This window comes from Sesamum indicum, linkage group LG6, assembly GCF_026168435.1.
Source record: "Sesamum indicum cultivar Baizhima isolate 11 linkage group LG6, ASM2616843v1, whole genome shotgun sequence".
Classification (NCBI taxonomy): Eukaryota; Viridiplantae; Streptophyta; class Magnoliopsida; order Lamiales; family Pedaliaceae; genus Sesamum; species Sesamum indicum.
Window position 1 is genome coordinate 18,213,775 of NC_142662.1, and position 17,030 is coordinate 18,230,804.

At 31.8% G+C, this 17,030-nt stretch overlaps 1 protein-coding gene across 3 annotated transcripts; it reads right to left on the reverse strand.

Annotated features, from left to right (window-relative positions):
* Positions 1 to 354: 354 nt before the first annotated feature.
* LOC105164201 (uncharacterized) lies at positions 355 to 5,283 on the reverse strand. Of its 3 annotated transcripts, XR_002287298.2 has the most exons (3): positions 2,415 to 5,282; positions 999 to 1,222; positions 355 to 856 (listed from the first exon to the last, which is right to left on the reverse strand). XR_002287298.2 is itself a non-coding variant. In XM_011082808.3 (2 exons), exons 1-2 carry the CDS (start codon positions 4,850 to 4,852, stop codon positions 1,179 to 1,181), a joined length of 2,436 nt encoding a protein of 811 aa, XP_011081110.1. In that variant the 5' UTR covers positions 4,853 to 5,283; the 3' UTR covers positions 355 to 1,178. The 3 variants fall into 3 exon arrangements, 2 of the variants coding, with proteins under 2 accessions (XP_011081110.1, XP_020550415.1); XM_011082808.3 differs by having other exon boundaries at positions 355 to 1,222; positions 2,461 to 5,283; XM_020694756.2 differs by lacking the exons at positions 355 to 856; positions 999 to 1,222 and having other exon boundaries at positions 2,303 to 5,283.
* Between the last annotated feature and the right edge of the window lie 11,747 nt (positions 5,284 to 17,030).

Sequence of the window (17,030 nt, forward strand, 5' to 3'; positions counted from 1 at the left end):
TTCACGGATGTGTTTATTGATTTATTCGAATGTAGTTTTTGATTTAAAATGATTAATATATTTAATTTAATCAATTTTTTATATCTGATTGTGTTGGGTGATATAATGCTTTGGTTCGTCATTTTACTACTATGTTATGATGATTTGATCTATTTATATTTCGCATTCTTTAATCAGAAGAGTAATGGTATAATTTGATCTGCACAATTCAAAATAATTACACAATGCCAATAAACAATGCAATTCCTATGTTACTTCACCAACATATCGAAATTCAAATTCTATTATTTTTTTACTGTATCTAATCTATATGTAAAAAAATTACGTTATTTATTTTATTTTAAAAAAAAAATATACAAGCAACTGTATATATATTAAATGTAATAGATGATTCAACAGGATTTGGAAAAACAGACTCGGACAGATCAAAACCTGCTTGTTTCTACCCATGAAGTTACATATATTGATCAATGAAAAGCCAAATTACACGAAATTTCTCTAACGGAACCTTAAGCCGTCACAGTTGCTAAATCGCTAAATAAACCAACGAGAGTCATTCTTGCGAAGCATCTCGCCGATGATTGATGACATTAACCAAGAGCGTACATTACCCAAAACATCGAATTGTAAAGCGTTTGTGACCACTTGATGAAGTATGTACAGCTTGAATAAGTCTACGACCATCACTACAGTTCCATCTCCGGTAGCTAACTGGAACCCACAAAGCTAGTTTGTCTTAGTTATGCAGTCGCTATCGGGCATCTCTAGCGTTGCTGATGCAGACAGCCTTGTTCATTGTTGGGGTCCGCTAATGACCTTTTTCACAATGATGGGGAGCATCATCCATCCGATTACTCTGCATGAATCACGAGCTTTGGAGTGTTTAAAGGAGAAAGAATCCGTGTGATTTAAATAAAATTAACCGACTTTTATTTAGCAATGTGATGACCAAAGATTGGAGATAGACTTCCACTTTGTGGATGGTGGGGGCTCCTTACTGTCGAAAAGCACATAATCCAGGAGTTGGGGATGAAATAGAAACAGCTGGAACTGCGGCTCCAGGTCTAGGTCTTCCGAGGTTGTTCCTTGAGGTTGTATAAACCTCGTTGTTTTAGTACTGCTTTTGAGTCGAGAAGACCACCCGCCTGTAGGAGATAGTTTGATCAAATCCAACCTTGTCATGGCGGTCTTGCAAGTCTAATGATGTCGGAATCAAATGCTCCTGTCATCAGAAACATCAAAATTGCATTATGTTTCAGTTTCGTAATATAAGAAAGCATCAGAGGAAGTAATAACAAACATCTTTGTGGATACGTAATCACAGTTGTTGTACGAACGACCTTTTAAGGCAAAGAAGATACATTCCAAATCCTTACAGAAGAATACGAAACCAGTATTTCATATAATTACTACGAGCTTGCACAAATTAAGCAGAACAGGACCGATTTTGTACAGTACAGAACTATCAACCTGAAGAAGCGTACAAATTCACAGAATTTTGTTATGCCACGAGCTCATAGAGGAACCCATTGTAACTTTCGTTTTTCCACAAAACGGAAATCTTATCTCACTCGTACTCAATCTCCAGGGTAGCTATGTGCAAAATTAACCATTACGACACGGATGGTAGAATAAAAATCAACTTGTATTATTAAACAATTCCTTGTTATATTTAACTCCAGAAAATAGGAGAGAGCGGCTTCACAGAGCTATTTCATCCGCAGCTCAGGACATTGCTGTATGGACAGTTCAATGGTCACCAGATAAATTTCTCAAGAAGGGTCCGTAGTTTCCAGGCTACAAAAGTTTTCTAAAGCATCACTGAGGCAAATGGTATTGAAATTTTAGCCTGCAGATAAAGCTTTGCTCAAAAGAAGGTGCACCGTTGACCTCTGAACTTATTTCTGTTCGGTAGATTGCAGGTCTAAGTTTAAGATAGTAAGTCGAACCACTGAAATGCAGATGAAATTAGTAAAATGAGAGAAAAAGCATAAAATGACACGAATATTACGCTTAACAGCCGTATGCAACTAAAGGCAAGAACTCATTACTCATTAATGATTAAAAGCAACATATTCATCAAATTCCAAACTGTTGTTGGGATTGTATTAACAATAACTCAAACAATTTGGGAGTCTAAATTGATGTAGAATAAACGGAGAAAACAAAAGGGTTCTCCATGGTAAATTTAATTCAAATTTCCTAAGGAAGAATAATGGTGTTCCTGCCTCTTCCCCATTATGCTACAAACAACCAGCTATTCTCTAAGCACAATGTAATAACCGCCTTTATCAACTGACTGTTCCAGGCAACCAAAACCAGGTTCTTGAAAGAGTTAAAAGGACAAGAATTGGCAAAATGGAAAACAACCTAAGATGAAGCAACCAAAGTAGGGGGAAAAAAGGAAATCTTACACAGAGGATGTATCAACAAAAACCTCATTGAGCACATCGTCCTCACCATTTTCCATGGCAAAAAGCTCTGCATCCTTGTCTTCATCATTGGGGAATTCCCGCTTTTCCATCTTCGAATGTGCAGAAATGAATACTAACTTTTGGGCCCGATCCCTTCCCACCCTCGAATGAGAATGAATACTAGCCCATTTCAGCAAAGACCAGCTGCATCTGAAAACGCATGAAGTTGCATGAAGGAAAATCAGCCTAACTGCTACCTTCCCTAACGCCTTAAACTCAGTTAGGTGAGTTTCCCACACAAGCCTGCTGCTTTGGGGATTGGCAATCTTCATTTTGCCTGTATTAGGATCCCTCTGCTTTAGTTGCACAGCTTGAGCATAAACTGGATCAAGCCCTTCTGTTCTCCACTTCATGAGCTCCATGAGTGCAATGTGAGCCTCTTCCCTCGACACGAGTCGAGTTATAAGTTTGTCGACATCCTTCTCTTGATCAGGGGTCAAGCATTTAAATGGTGGTAAGTACTTCCCACTGGTGTCCCTGATCAGATAAAGTGGATCGAGTACAAATGCAGCAGCCCAAGATGGATGATAGTTCTTCTTGAATCTTCTGTTGATTATCTTTTCCACAGGTCCTTCAACGATGTGAAACTTAGAGCACCAGTCCTTCACTTTCACGCGAAGCTCTTCCCAGAGCGGCAGGCACTGACCAACTCGTGGCTTCTCCATCTCGATTTCTTGAGCCATTGCTTTGATTAACTTAACTAGACAATTCACTGCTTCTAGTTCGTTCCAAAAATGCGGATTCCTCATCATTTCTTCGATTTCTCTGGCAACCGGCTCCTCCAACAACACTATCTTGTATGATTCATCTAACAGTACTAACTGAAGAGCCCGGGCTGAGCTCAATATATCCTCTACCATTGCGTAAACAGGCCCAAAATCTGATCTTTCACAGCCTCGCAACGGTACTTTCAATAAGCCAGCATGCCCGTATTCCTGAAGTTGATACTTGTGAAAACTATGCCGAATTTGAGACTTATTGTTGATGAAATTTGTCAATTTTAAGCAATTGTCAGTCACGTTCTTGAACAAGGGAAGCTCCTTACCGAAGTCCTTAATCAGACTGTTGAATCCTTGATACTGACAGCAAATGTTAACCATCCAATGATGTTGATTCTCTAAATTTCTCAATGCCTTGGCCTTAAACTTGTCTGAAACTATCCCCACACATTGCTGGACTGCGTTCCCACAAATTTCAGTGATGGTCTCCCACATGATCTCCTCTGCATATTTTGACGGGACATAACCAGTAGTAAAAACAGCCCTCCTGAACACACTAGTTCCATTCGGAAGATTCACTGCCAACTGCACACAGTTCTCCTCCCCCACATGATCATGATCCTTTGACTTCCAACCATCAGCAGCAATCTGAAAGAACATAGCGTCGCGAATTTTGGCCTCGGATTCAGCTCTGGCCTCCTCGTACTTACCATCTAATCTTGACCAGACAAGCTCTCTTCTTGAAATCGCTGGTAGTCCGACCTGGGTGAGAAATGCCTTGAATTTGGGATGTTCAAGGCTTGAAAATGACACCGACCCACAACACTCGTAGACCCAATCAGCAAGAAAATCAAGTGCAGAATCAATCTGTGCTTTGTTCAATGTCGGTCCAGCAGATGCTTTGGGACTCTTCAGCCTCTTTACACTATCTTCTAACATTGCTAAAGCTCCCAAATCTTCTTTTCCGCCTGACAAAACCAACTGCTGCTGCTGTTGATGCCCATACAAACCGCAACCACCGCCGCCGCCGGGACTCGCACTAGCAGATGCAATAATAACACTACTACTAGCGAATGAAACCACTGGTGGATACGCTAAATCCACTGTGAATCTAGAAGGGTCAACAATAGCCAAAGGCGTAACAACATGATGAGCTGGTAATGACGTAACATTGCCACCGGAATTCGCATTCCCTCCGCCGCCGCCGCCGCCGCCGCCTCGACTTCCCGAACTGCGCTTCCGGTGGTTATGGGGCGGCTGCGGAGAAGAAGGAGAAATACTAGCAGTGTGCGGCACGCTTGCAATAGAAACAGAACAAGACGAAGGCACCGATGAAATGGGCTTGGGCACGGAAGCGAAATTCGGGCAGGTGCCCCTCTTGAGATGCTCGGAGGCGGTCCTCGACGGATTAGAGGCGGAGAAAACGGCGTCGCACAAGGAGCACCTGAGCTTCACCGCCTTGGGCAAGCCGGTATCAGAATTATGCACGAGAATCGGCTCAAGGTGCGCCCAGTACCACGCGCCTTTGCCCTTAATTGCCTTCGTCCGTACCATGACCAAGCCTTCGAACCTCTTATGCGCCGCCTTCGCAGCAAGCTCATCGGAGGACACGGCGGAGGTCTCCACCGCAGCTGCAGTGGTGGCGTTCGTTGCCGCCATTGTGGCCAAAAATCGTACGTTGAACCACTGTGCAATTAATCAATGTAGCACCGTTGGTTTCTTGGTTAAGGTTATAATTTTATGTGAGAGAGTGTCAAGAGAATCCGTGGTTCCTGAGGTGTAGGTGGGAGAGGTACGACATGGGTTCTGTATGCATTTTAGGCGGGTGCCGACGGAGGGAGACAGGCGTACATAATGGACTCCGGCGGTGAACCTTGCGACGGCTGCCCCCCCGGTGAGTGGCGCGCGGGGTTGCTTGGAAAGGGTCGAGGAGCGATTGCGGTGAAATTCAGCTGGGGTTTGGGGGTTAGAATGTATAGCTAGCTGCACAGCAAGAGAGAGAGAGAGAGAGCGAGGAAGTCAGTGTAGACAGAGAAACGGAGAGAGAGAGAGAGAGAATATGGTATTGGTATGGTGTAGTTGAGTTTGGCTGGTTTCTAAGTTCTAACAGGAGTGTTATTGCAAACACGCGCCTCTGCCCTGTTCATGATTCGAAGCTTCTAAATTCCAAGCCTAATTTTCATAAACTTTTTACATTTTTCTATTCGAAGATCGTAAATAATTCGAGTTGAATTCAACGAATCATTATGTAAATAAATTTTTAATTATTATTAAATTTAAAAAATTATATTTACATTTAATTTTATTAATAATTAAATTAAATTTAAATAATCTTTATTGAATTAGATACAAGTGAAATTCAAGCAATTTAATATTTATTTATTTTCTAGTAAACAACTCGGACTCAAATTGAATTTAAAAATTTATCAGCGAAAATGTAAATTATATTTAAACTTCTTATATGTTCATACATTTTATAAGATATCATTGAAGGTTATAAGATGTCAAATCTTATTTTAAAAATAAGTATTTAAAGTGCTTAGATAAAATAAAACACTACAAGAAAATAGCTCAATAGCAATGAAAAAAATTAGCATCGAACTAATTAGAAAGTAAAATTCTCATTGCTAATCCACACTATTAAATCCAAGAGATTTACTTACTAACGAATTTAGCAATGAAGTGTTTAAAATATATATTAGATAATGTAGATTACCAACGAAAGCTTTACTTACTAATTAGTTCGACGATGATTTTAGTATTAAATATTTCCGTAGTTATTAATTCATTTTCTTGTAGTGAAAATAACGCAGCTTATAAGATGTAGATAATAACAAATTTATAATTAATTAAAAAAATGTTCAGATTTTCTAAGGTAAGAATTCCTTATTATTCTTGAAAATTAGAAAAAAAAATTATCAAACATTTCGTATCATCTTATAAACTCTCAAATATTTTAGAGTTTATAAGCTCACCAAAATACCCTTTAAATTCAAGTTTGGTTTATAAAATTAACGAATCGAACTCAAATGACTTCTTATCGATCGATCTCAAATCGATTGCTGTGTAGTTTGACTAAACTTTCAATCCTGTTAATTTTACTTCATAATCATTCTTCTGGGGTATGTTACATTAATAACTCTAGGTACTAAAATGGAATTTTATTTCAATTAAAATATTAATGTAATATTTTAAGAACATTACTGCAAAAATCTGTAATTTCTAATTTTTAACTATCATCAAAAGAACACCATGACATGTCAATCTAACATCAATAATTTGATCAGGTGGGTGGACTAGGAGTTGACTTTAAGACATAAATTTATCTATATTTATATTAATATATATAAAAAAAAAAATCTCTCCACACTCACAAATAGCAGTTAATAACATAATTGCATCAATTTTTTATGAAACCAAAAATGTAATTCAACTAATAAGATAACTAACTCGTTCAAATTTCTAAATTTTTACATTAATTGATAAATTAGCTTTATTTTATTTCTTTCTTTTTTTTAACGTAATATATTGATATATAAATAAAATAAAAAATAAATAAGTACTTTACATTAATAAAAATAAAAAAAGAAAAATAATAATAATTTGGCAATTAATGTAAATTTTGAGAAGTTAAATAAGTTAGTTATATTATTACGAAAGACATTTTTTACTTCACAAAAAATTGATGCGGCGTTATCATTAATCACCGTTTGTGAGTATGGAAGGACTTTTATTTTTATATTAATGTAAAAAAGAAAAAAAATACATTAAAAAATGATGGTTAGTGAAATATGAAAATTATACCCCTACAACAAATATGGGTATCGACACGGCGGTTACTTTTCTTTTTACATGAGCGACTCCATATTATTCAACATCATTCACTAATTCTTTTATTGTGTCGATAATATTTTTAGTTAATTTTTTTTTTGAAATTAATTTGTTGGTTTGTATATTTTATATTTAAAAGATATTTTAAAATTTAAAAAATTATTTATTATATGCACGTAGGAATGACGTGATACGATAACCAGCATTAGAATAAATATTAGTATAGATGAAGAAGAATTAAAACTAATGGAGACAATTTAATTAAAGCAAATAGCAAACAATTGGGGGGCCAATCTTGAATTTTCAACTTAGGAAAAATCCATGATGCAATTAAACTACTCTCAAGTTGGTGCAAGAAAGTCGCATCGCATTTGAAAGGGAAGGGACAGACACGCGATTTGAGGGAGAGGTTTGAATTGACGCCATTTGTGTATGACGTTTTCTCTTTTCTCCTTTGTTGTTGGGGTCTTCTTTCTTTGTGGGTCACAAACAGTCCTTTTCTTGTTTGTTTCTTTCTACCTTTTTTCCCACCATACATAGTCTTTTATGTTTTCTCTAATTTATTCATATATATATATATATATATATATATCATCTACCACGTCACCCCATACATGTATATGCATATATATATATAAAAGATATAATAATTTTTTTTAAAATTTATCATAATTATAAATACCTACTAAACTTGATGGCCGTCTAATAAATATTTTATCATGACAATTCATTGTAAAGGGTATTAGTTAGAATGAGTTAATTTTAGGAGGTATTTGTAATTTTTCAAATAATGATATGGTATTTATAATTATGATAAATTTCAAAAAGGTATATTATAATTTATTTTATATATATAAATAATATAAGTATATATACCTACCCACCCTACCCTACCCCACACCAACCCCTATGTGTATTTTTTTTGTTTTTTCCAAATATGCAAGTTGATGGAGCTTTCAATTTGTGCATAATTTGTTCTTGTGATCCAATGAACAAATATGGGTATAATGTGAAAGGGGCAACCTAGGACTTCAATGAATTTTCACCTGGTTTCTTGTTCCTATATTCGGTTTTTTTTTTTCAAAAAAAAGGCCCCTATAGTAAAACAGGTCATCAAAGCTATTAATCGGAGTTGAAGCTTTTCAGATTTCTTTTGTACCATAAAGATTAAAAATATTATCTGGAAATTGTTTTTAAATTTTTCGAAACTTCAAAAATTTGGTGGACTTATACACAACTTATGATTATTTTATCTCCAAGTTTAAATTATTCGAGAGGACAATAATTCAATATCTTACTTACGCGCAAGCCGTATTCTTTTTATTAAGTCTCGCACTTGAGACTCTAACACACACCGTCAGATACAGGCAGTATTTTTATGTTCAAATCTTGAATATTTAATTTTTTAATGGATGACAGTGAGATTCAAATCCAAATATTTTTGTTTGGTTTGACTCTAAATGTTTAGTGATAATTTCATATAAACGTTTATTAAAGAGGAAAATTATATAATATTTAATATATTTAAGGAAATTTTAGAGGGAAGAAATGCACGCAAAGGTATAATTTGTGGTTAGAATAAATCCTATGAATGTATGCCTCATTTTTCCGTTGAACATTTAATTTTCATAAATTCTCCACCAAACAAATGATTAATTTAAAGTGATATGCCATAGAGAGAAGTAATAATAAAGTGAAGTGATGATATTAAACCGACAATACTAGGGTGATAAAAATAAAAAAATAAAATCGCTCAACATCGCTCGAACCAAATTGAATTGAATTATTTTTTATAATTTATTTTTTAAACCGCAATTTTAAACTAATGGATTCGAATTAATTTTTATAATTTATTTTTTAAATAGCAACACTAAATTTAGAGTAAAATCGCATTGCCCTATTGGTTTGATTTTAATTTAGAATCTAAAAAAATTGTAAAAAATTTGAACCACATCACTAAATATATAATTAATATTTGAAATTATATATATATATTAAAAAATGCATCCGTCCTTTTCACTCTATTCGTTTTAGGTATATTATATTGACACTCTCTCAAATTATGTGTAATTATATAAACACCTCCTGTCATATACAAAATTATAAATACATCTCTTGAAACTGTAGTTGTAATTACCAATACATTTTATTAAATAGAGAAATATTACACAAACACTTCCTGGATATATTGTACTAACACCCCTCAAGAGATGTTCCTACAATTTTACTAAAGACAAAAAATATTTATATGATTAGGCCTAACGTCGAGAGCCCTCAATATATATATATATATATATTATGTACGATTCCTCACACTTTCTATATTAAATATTTACAAGCCCAAAGACTTAATTATAAACTCTTGAAAATTCTATCTTCTTTTTCATGTTGTATAAAATCTCACATGTTGGATCTCTTCCATACTCAAATCTAACATTTCAACATTTCTATACTTTAATATCTATTTTTTTTTTAATTTTGTATCACCTTACCGTCTCAACTTTACAGAATTTATATTTTTCTATTTATAATTATTTTTCACCATGTTTTTATCAGGAAAAAAAATCACATGCAATGCACATGTGATATTTAAGGGTTATATGATCTCATATTTTTCATGTACAGCATGTGATATTTTTTCAACAGAAAAATAAATAAAAAATGATCATATATGGCAAAGTACAAATTTCTCAAAGTTGATATAGTAAATTAACACACAAAAGCAAAAACTATGATGAAAAATATAAAAATAGAAGTAATTCGGATGACAAAAAATAATTTACCCTTTTGATAATGGCACATATTAAGACTCATAAAAATGCATCGAGATCGATTATTTTTATGGTTGATGGTTGCAGATATGTATACACATAAATATGCATATTTCCACCACAAGTGTCCGGGCTCATTCGATATCAAAAGATGATACTAATTCTGTTTAGAGCGGGAGCGAAGAGTTAAACCCCTTCCAATAAGTATGACTTTAGGGCTTCGAATATTGCTCATTTTCAAGATTCAATCTTAAGAACCAAATCAGTTATTACGGGATCAACATATTATTGATAATAACACACATCCCATAAGACATGTCTTATGTTGTGTTGGGTTGAATATCACTTACTTCCTCTTTATTTAATCCAACTTGTTCTTTTTACAGTAAGCTTTAGGTGGAAGTGATCTATGATGGAAATAGGGGGAGAATATGTAGGTTTGTTAAGAGTATGGTGCAGATTTTGATGTCAATAATTCTCCTCAACTTGCTCTGGAAAAGAAACCTATAAAGCCTACATGAGATGATGAGAAAATCCCATATATAAATTCATCCCCTTTGCCACTTTTGTAAAAAAGTAGAATGGGCTAATGAATGAGATATGTACATATATAGGGATTGATGACAATGAATTTAGGTTAAATTTGGATTTATGGTAAATTCGTTCTGCTGAAAATGATGAGTTTGAAATTATAATCGGATTTTCATGTGGAATTTTAGATTTTAGATTTTGAATTTGGACTCTACGTAAATCCGACATGATTAATTATGTTTTTTAAATTTATCATACGTATTCTTTTTTTTTTTTGTTGTAAACGTTGCATGATTATTCACAATTCAATTATAAGTTTGCGAGTATTTGAATTAGAGAAATAATAATTTAAATTTTAATACATATGCGGATAATAAATATGTTTGTAATTTTAATATTTTAAAAATTAATATATATGTGCACAAAATAATTAGTTTATTGTGGAAGATATAAGTTTTTCTTATATTTCAAATAGTGGGGATGGAATTAATTAATTACTTCTTATTACAAGATCATATTTTAATGTCTTTAACATTATACACAACTCTGAGGTTTTCAATATATTTAGTCCGAGGGTCTATTCCGAGTCTTAAAATTTTTACAAGCAAAACTGAAACGTGACCCATATGCCATCCACATATATATTTATAATCCTATATATTCATTATATTAAAATATCAATTAATAAAATTATATTCAATAATCAACAAATTATAATAAACAATTAACAATATTCACATATAAGTTTGCAAACAACCACACCGAACCTGAACTCAAAACTTCATATCTACGAAGGATCAATAAATAATTATTAACACATGAAACACGAATTTTTTTGAACTTTCCATCATAACGACACTTAGGGTTAATTTAATTGGATGATTAAGAACTATTGATGTATATATAATCAATCAAATTAAAGTTTCATGCTTTATTTCCGAATTCTTTATGCTAGAAAGTGATGTGATATATATATATATCAATTTTTTTTTATTTAGTATATATCAATTAAAATAATATACAGATCGATCAATGTATCTTTGGTGGGGTATAATTTAACTAGTGTCGTAATATTTAAGAAACCCTAAATAGTACTAATCAGGCATGTTTAAAACCTGAAAGTATTAATTTATTTCGCATTTGAATACTTACATTTTACTCTTAATCATGTGTGCGAAGTTTGTGTGCAAAGTGCTGAAATTTTTCATCTAAAAGAATGTTATCATTATTGTATAGTTACGGGCTAATATTATATTTACACATTGCACCCTTAATTATATGTAAATGTACGTCAAGTACACTTTCCGTGAATTTAAATACTCGATTTATTAACTCTTTCTACAACTAAAAAATAATTACAAATATTTTAGTCATAGATTAAATCATAGTGAATGTTAATTACCCATTATTAAAATTTAAGTTTTTTAATTTTTTTTGACCTTATGTGGTAAATAGTATATTGTTTCGCTACGATTTTTAAGTTGTAGTAATTAATAGCGTAGAGAATAATTAATTTTTTTTTTATAGTGAACTATGAAAAAAAGCTACTATTTTCAATAGTAAACGACATTCGGAGCATTATTTTTTTCCTGCTTTATTATTTCTCACAAAATATATATATTAGTTTTCTTATGCAAATTTTATTTTTCTATTTTCCCTGCAAAATTTTTACTATGATCTACATATGTATGAATTTTTGGTGCCTTACATACTATAAATATTTTATTTAATTAAAATTGATTCTATGCTACTATATATATATAATGTCTTCTATCATATATATATATGTGTGTACGTATAGACCTTTATATATGGTATATTATTAAATTTATTTGCTATTGTTTTTATACTTGAAAAATATTATTATGATTGACTGAGAATATATATAAAGTAATGATATCTAATATTCTTAACTTGCACGAGCGATTTTAATCTTTTCTTTTTCTTTTTTCAAGATTATTTCACATACTAATTTTTTAAATTTTACAACTTCTCTTTTTTGTTCTTTAAATATTCAGTTTTTCTTTTTTCACATTTCTTGGGTTCACACCCTAGTGGGAATAGAAAAGGATATATATATAAATAAGTATAAGTCAAATAGTATTTTCCCCCCCTGTAATTTAGGGTCTTTCTATTTTGATTCTATTAGTTACGAACGGAATTCTCACTTTTGATCTCATAATTTTGAAAGAATAACGCTTTTAATCACATGACACATTTTTGTTAGATATTTTTTTAAAGTTATAGAACCAAAAATAAAAATTTCGAAACCAATGAAGACCAAAAGTGTAAAGGTACTAAAAAGACGTGCTTTCTGTTAAATATCTAACGAAAATGTGTTATAAAATCAAAAGTAGTATTACTTTATAAAAATTACAAGATTAAAAGTGAAAAGACACTATAAAGTAAAAAGTAGGGTAAATTATATTTTACCATCCGAACTATACATATTTTTACACTTTGGCATCTAAACTTTTTTTTGTGTCAACTTGCCATCTCAACTTCGCAAAATTTGCACTTTCCATACATGATCGTTTTTTGCGGGAAAAACGACACATGTTGTGCATATGTGAAAATATCACATCACATAATCCTTAAATATCACATTTGCACTGCATGTGATGTTTTTTTTATAAAAAACCTAGTGGAAAAATAGTTATAAATGGTAAATTGTAAATTTTATAAAATTGAGATGGTAAGTTGACAAAAAAAAGTTTAGATGCCAAAATATAAAAACAGTCATAGTTCGGATAGTTAAAAATAATTTACCCTAAAAAATATTACCTTCCTATATATATATATCAGTATTTTTTATTTCTTGCACAGCAGCAGAGAAGCCAAACATGACTAAACCAAGTCAAAATTGAATTGGGGTAGTGCACTTAGCAACATATGAAAACCAAACTCAAATAGAATTGTAGTTGGGCACTTAGATTTACTACTACACCTCTTGTATTTTCTATTTAATAAATATTTATGACATGTATAAAATAAAAATAAGTTTATGTATTTTACTTAAAGATATATTGATATCTCTCTTAAATATTTTTTTTCAAAGTCCTGAATAATAGAGTAGACCCCTACCGATTAGCCCAACAAGTCCAATCTTATTGGCCTATGAGCAAGGAGCCAAATCCATGATTTTTGCATTTATACTAATCTAGCAAGGCCCGCAGACAGATCCAAATCCGATTTAATAAGATGACTCCACAAAAAACAGGGATCCCACATTAGACAGACTCTCCACATTTCAGGCCGCATCATACTAAAAATCTCCAGCTAACTCCCCCTATGTCAGTGGGATCAGACCTGTCAAGTCATTGGTAACAATTTTTCAATTTGATTGGGCAAGACTTTTCAAAATATGATATCTCCGTACATATAAGTCCAAATCATGTTCCGATTGCTTTGTTAGTTAGTTAATATTTGTAGCTTTTGCCCCAAACTACTCCTAGATTCTACTTCAAACCATACTAAAATTAGAAGCCTTACTGCAGTCAAAAGAGTAATTTCGATCATTCACACTCTACACTTTTACTCTCTCGATCAACAACAAGAATACTCACTTCCTGCTCATTTATTGCACTCCACAAGCTCATTTCCACTCACATTTCAATATTCTACCACTTCACATCAATTATTTCACCATAATCTTACATTAATTCAAGTTTACCCAATATCTTTTTTAATTATTTAATACTGACATAAAAATTAGAGTATAACCCCTCTTTTTTTGTAGATTAATTCTCCTTTGATTTTAATTTTTTTTTAACGATCCATCGTCCAATATAGTGATAATAGACTTCAACACGCATCATATATATTTACTTTGGTGTTGGTTGCAACTTGCAAGTTTCCATCAGACGAGTATGTTCCTCAAGATCAGTTCCTTTGAGTTCGTCCACACATAGCAGCTTCCGAGTCCGCTTTTTGAAGTATTTAACAACAATCTCTTACAATATTGTTCTAAATTTAGTTTCTGAAAACTTGGCTCTAAAATTTGCACCTTCCATTCCCATATCCTCACCACATTTGGAAATTCAAATGCTAAAATTCTCTAATGCCACAATAGTATGCATCTCTCTTTTATGCGGTCCTTCCACAAAAACCCATATTCAAAGCTTACAAAGGTTGTTGGAATGTAAGAGAACAGTTCCAATTACTCATATCCAACCCCAATTCAACCATATCTCCAGGATTTCATAGTCAAAATGTAGCCACTTTTATGGTGTTTTACGATAACTACTATGAAAATAAAAAATTACTATTAACTACAATATTAATGACTACGACTAAAATCATGGTACAGAACTATTATTAACTACTGTTAGTAAAATACATGTAAAAAACTAGCACACTACAAAAAATCTTACATTTTAATCATGGTTAATTGATATGATTAAAAACCAAATAGCCGTAGCAAATAGTCATTGACCACAGCCATGCAACGGTTGTTGGCCGTGGTATGAGGATAGCCTACTGTAGTAAAAGTTGAGAGCACCTCAAAACACAAATCAAAAGTAGGAGAGAAAAAATTGGAGTTGCAGTATCTGAAAAATAATTTAATATTTATAATTTTACCAATAGTTACAAAAAGTTGATAGGAAGCTGCTTATAACTTTTTTCCTAATTCAACTTAGTTTAAACAATTTAAAAGCTGAAATTGGAAATGAAAAACTAAACTCTTATTCTGAACCATGAAGAAAAAAAAATTCCTCTGCAAAAGTAGAAAAAAATGCAATTTTAGTTCTGTAATATAAGAGATGTGGCATTTGGTCCAACACAAATTGATTTTCGCAATTTAGTTCTAATTTTAAACTTTGGGCAATTTAGTCCTACATTGGTTGGAAAATTGGATGTGACCTACAGAGGACCTAATTAAATTGTAATTTTAGTCCTGTAACTTAGGGGGTTGACATTTTTTATTCTTGATTTACAGGACTTAATATACAATTTAATTGAATTATATGTAAGTCACGTACAATTTTTCGACTAATTTGACTGAAAAATAACTAAAATTCCAAAAAAAATTAAAGTTATAGGACTAAATTATAAAAATGAATTCGTTCAGGACCCAAATTACGATTCTTCCTAAATTACAGAACTAAAATTAATTTTTTTTATTTCTTTAATAATTATATAAGTTATTTGCAAACATGAAAAAAAAAAAAAAAAAGCTACTACCAGTTAATAAAAATGTACCCTTTTCTCTCATCAATTATTCATACAGACCCATAAAACGTGTTTGTACTTAACAAGAAGATGATGGAAATTCCATGTACAGTGCTTGGGCTTTTTCTGGTAAAGACATCAATGCCCTTAAAGTCTGCGAATTGTTAGGCTGCAAAGAGTACAGGGATGGGGGGTTTGACGCATGGGCCAAAGGACAAAATTGACCTTATGGATCAAAGTATCTATCAAACCTCTTTAAAGCCCTGTTTGCTTTCTATTATTAGGTTGCATACAAGCAGTTTTAATACATTCCAATAATTTTTATTTTTATTTTTATTTTTCGCATTATGAAGGCCCGTTTATAATCCAAGACCCCGGTACTAATTACTGTTTGGATTGAATTGTTCACCAAATAATATAATTAAGGGATATATAATATATCTTTTTATGATTAAATTATCCTTATATATCTTCACACGATAATGCATGTGATGAGGTATATCTTTATCTTTACAAGGGTAATTTACTTGGAAAAAATTTGTTTGCCCTGCAATAAGTTAGTAATAACTCAATCAAGGGTAAATATATCATTTTAATTTTTTTTATTAATATCAACAAATTTAATTTTGACAAAGGAGGGACCTAATTATTAGATGAAAGCAAACATCATGATACTAGATATAATAGGAAATCTACGTATAATTATACCAAATCTTAGTGAGCAGAATGTAATTATCCCTATAATTAATATAGGGTGTTATTTTTATCGTGTTATTTAAAATAACCATATCAAAAGGTAAACATGGCTTAATGTGTAAAACATTCTCTTTTTGTCAAAACAGAAGCTTGTAAGATTATATTTGAAGATTATATTTGGATTGATGTATTTAAATTTAAGAAAAAATTATATTTGTATATCCCAATAAATTCTATTTTTATTTTCGATTTTGAGGTTTTGAAACAATAGTTAAAATATAACCATGTCTGTTTATACATATTCTTATTAAAATATATAATTTAATATAAAATAAAATTTCATTAACTAATTCAAATATATTTTCATTTCACACTAAAATCTATACAAAATTAAATGCATTTTTTGTGTTGAAACTTATTAAAATAGCAATTTAATTCTATATATTTTTAACTTTTGTGATGTGAAGACAAAATTGGTCGAAATTTTTAAAATTGACTAGAAAATGAAAAATATTCCGACCAATTTTCTCCTGAAACCAGAAAAATTGAAAAAATACAAGACTAAATTACTATCCTGGTAAGTTATACAACCAAAATGTCAAATTACCATAATTACCGAATTAAAAATACGATTAAATAAAAAATATATTCAATCAAAGATTGGGTCTATTTTTGGGCCGTCTCAAAATAGATCCAAACATAACTACATTTCCCACTGTCTGAGAAACAGCCCAAAAACAGATCCAAACATAATTTCCCACTGAATCAAAATTCTGAAATCTATATCAGCTACAATTAGCATATGCATTACAGCCCATATTAATAATTGCAAAATG

Bases quoted from the DNA above. Each gene is read 5' to 3' on its own strand.
- LOC105164201 (XM_020694756.2), bottom strand. From the start codon at position 4,852: ATGGCGGCAACGAACGCCACCACTGCAGCTGCGGTGGAGACCTCCGCC.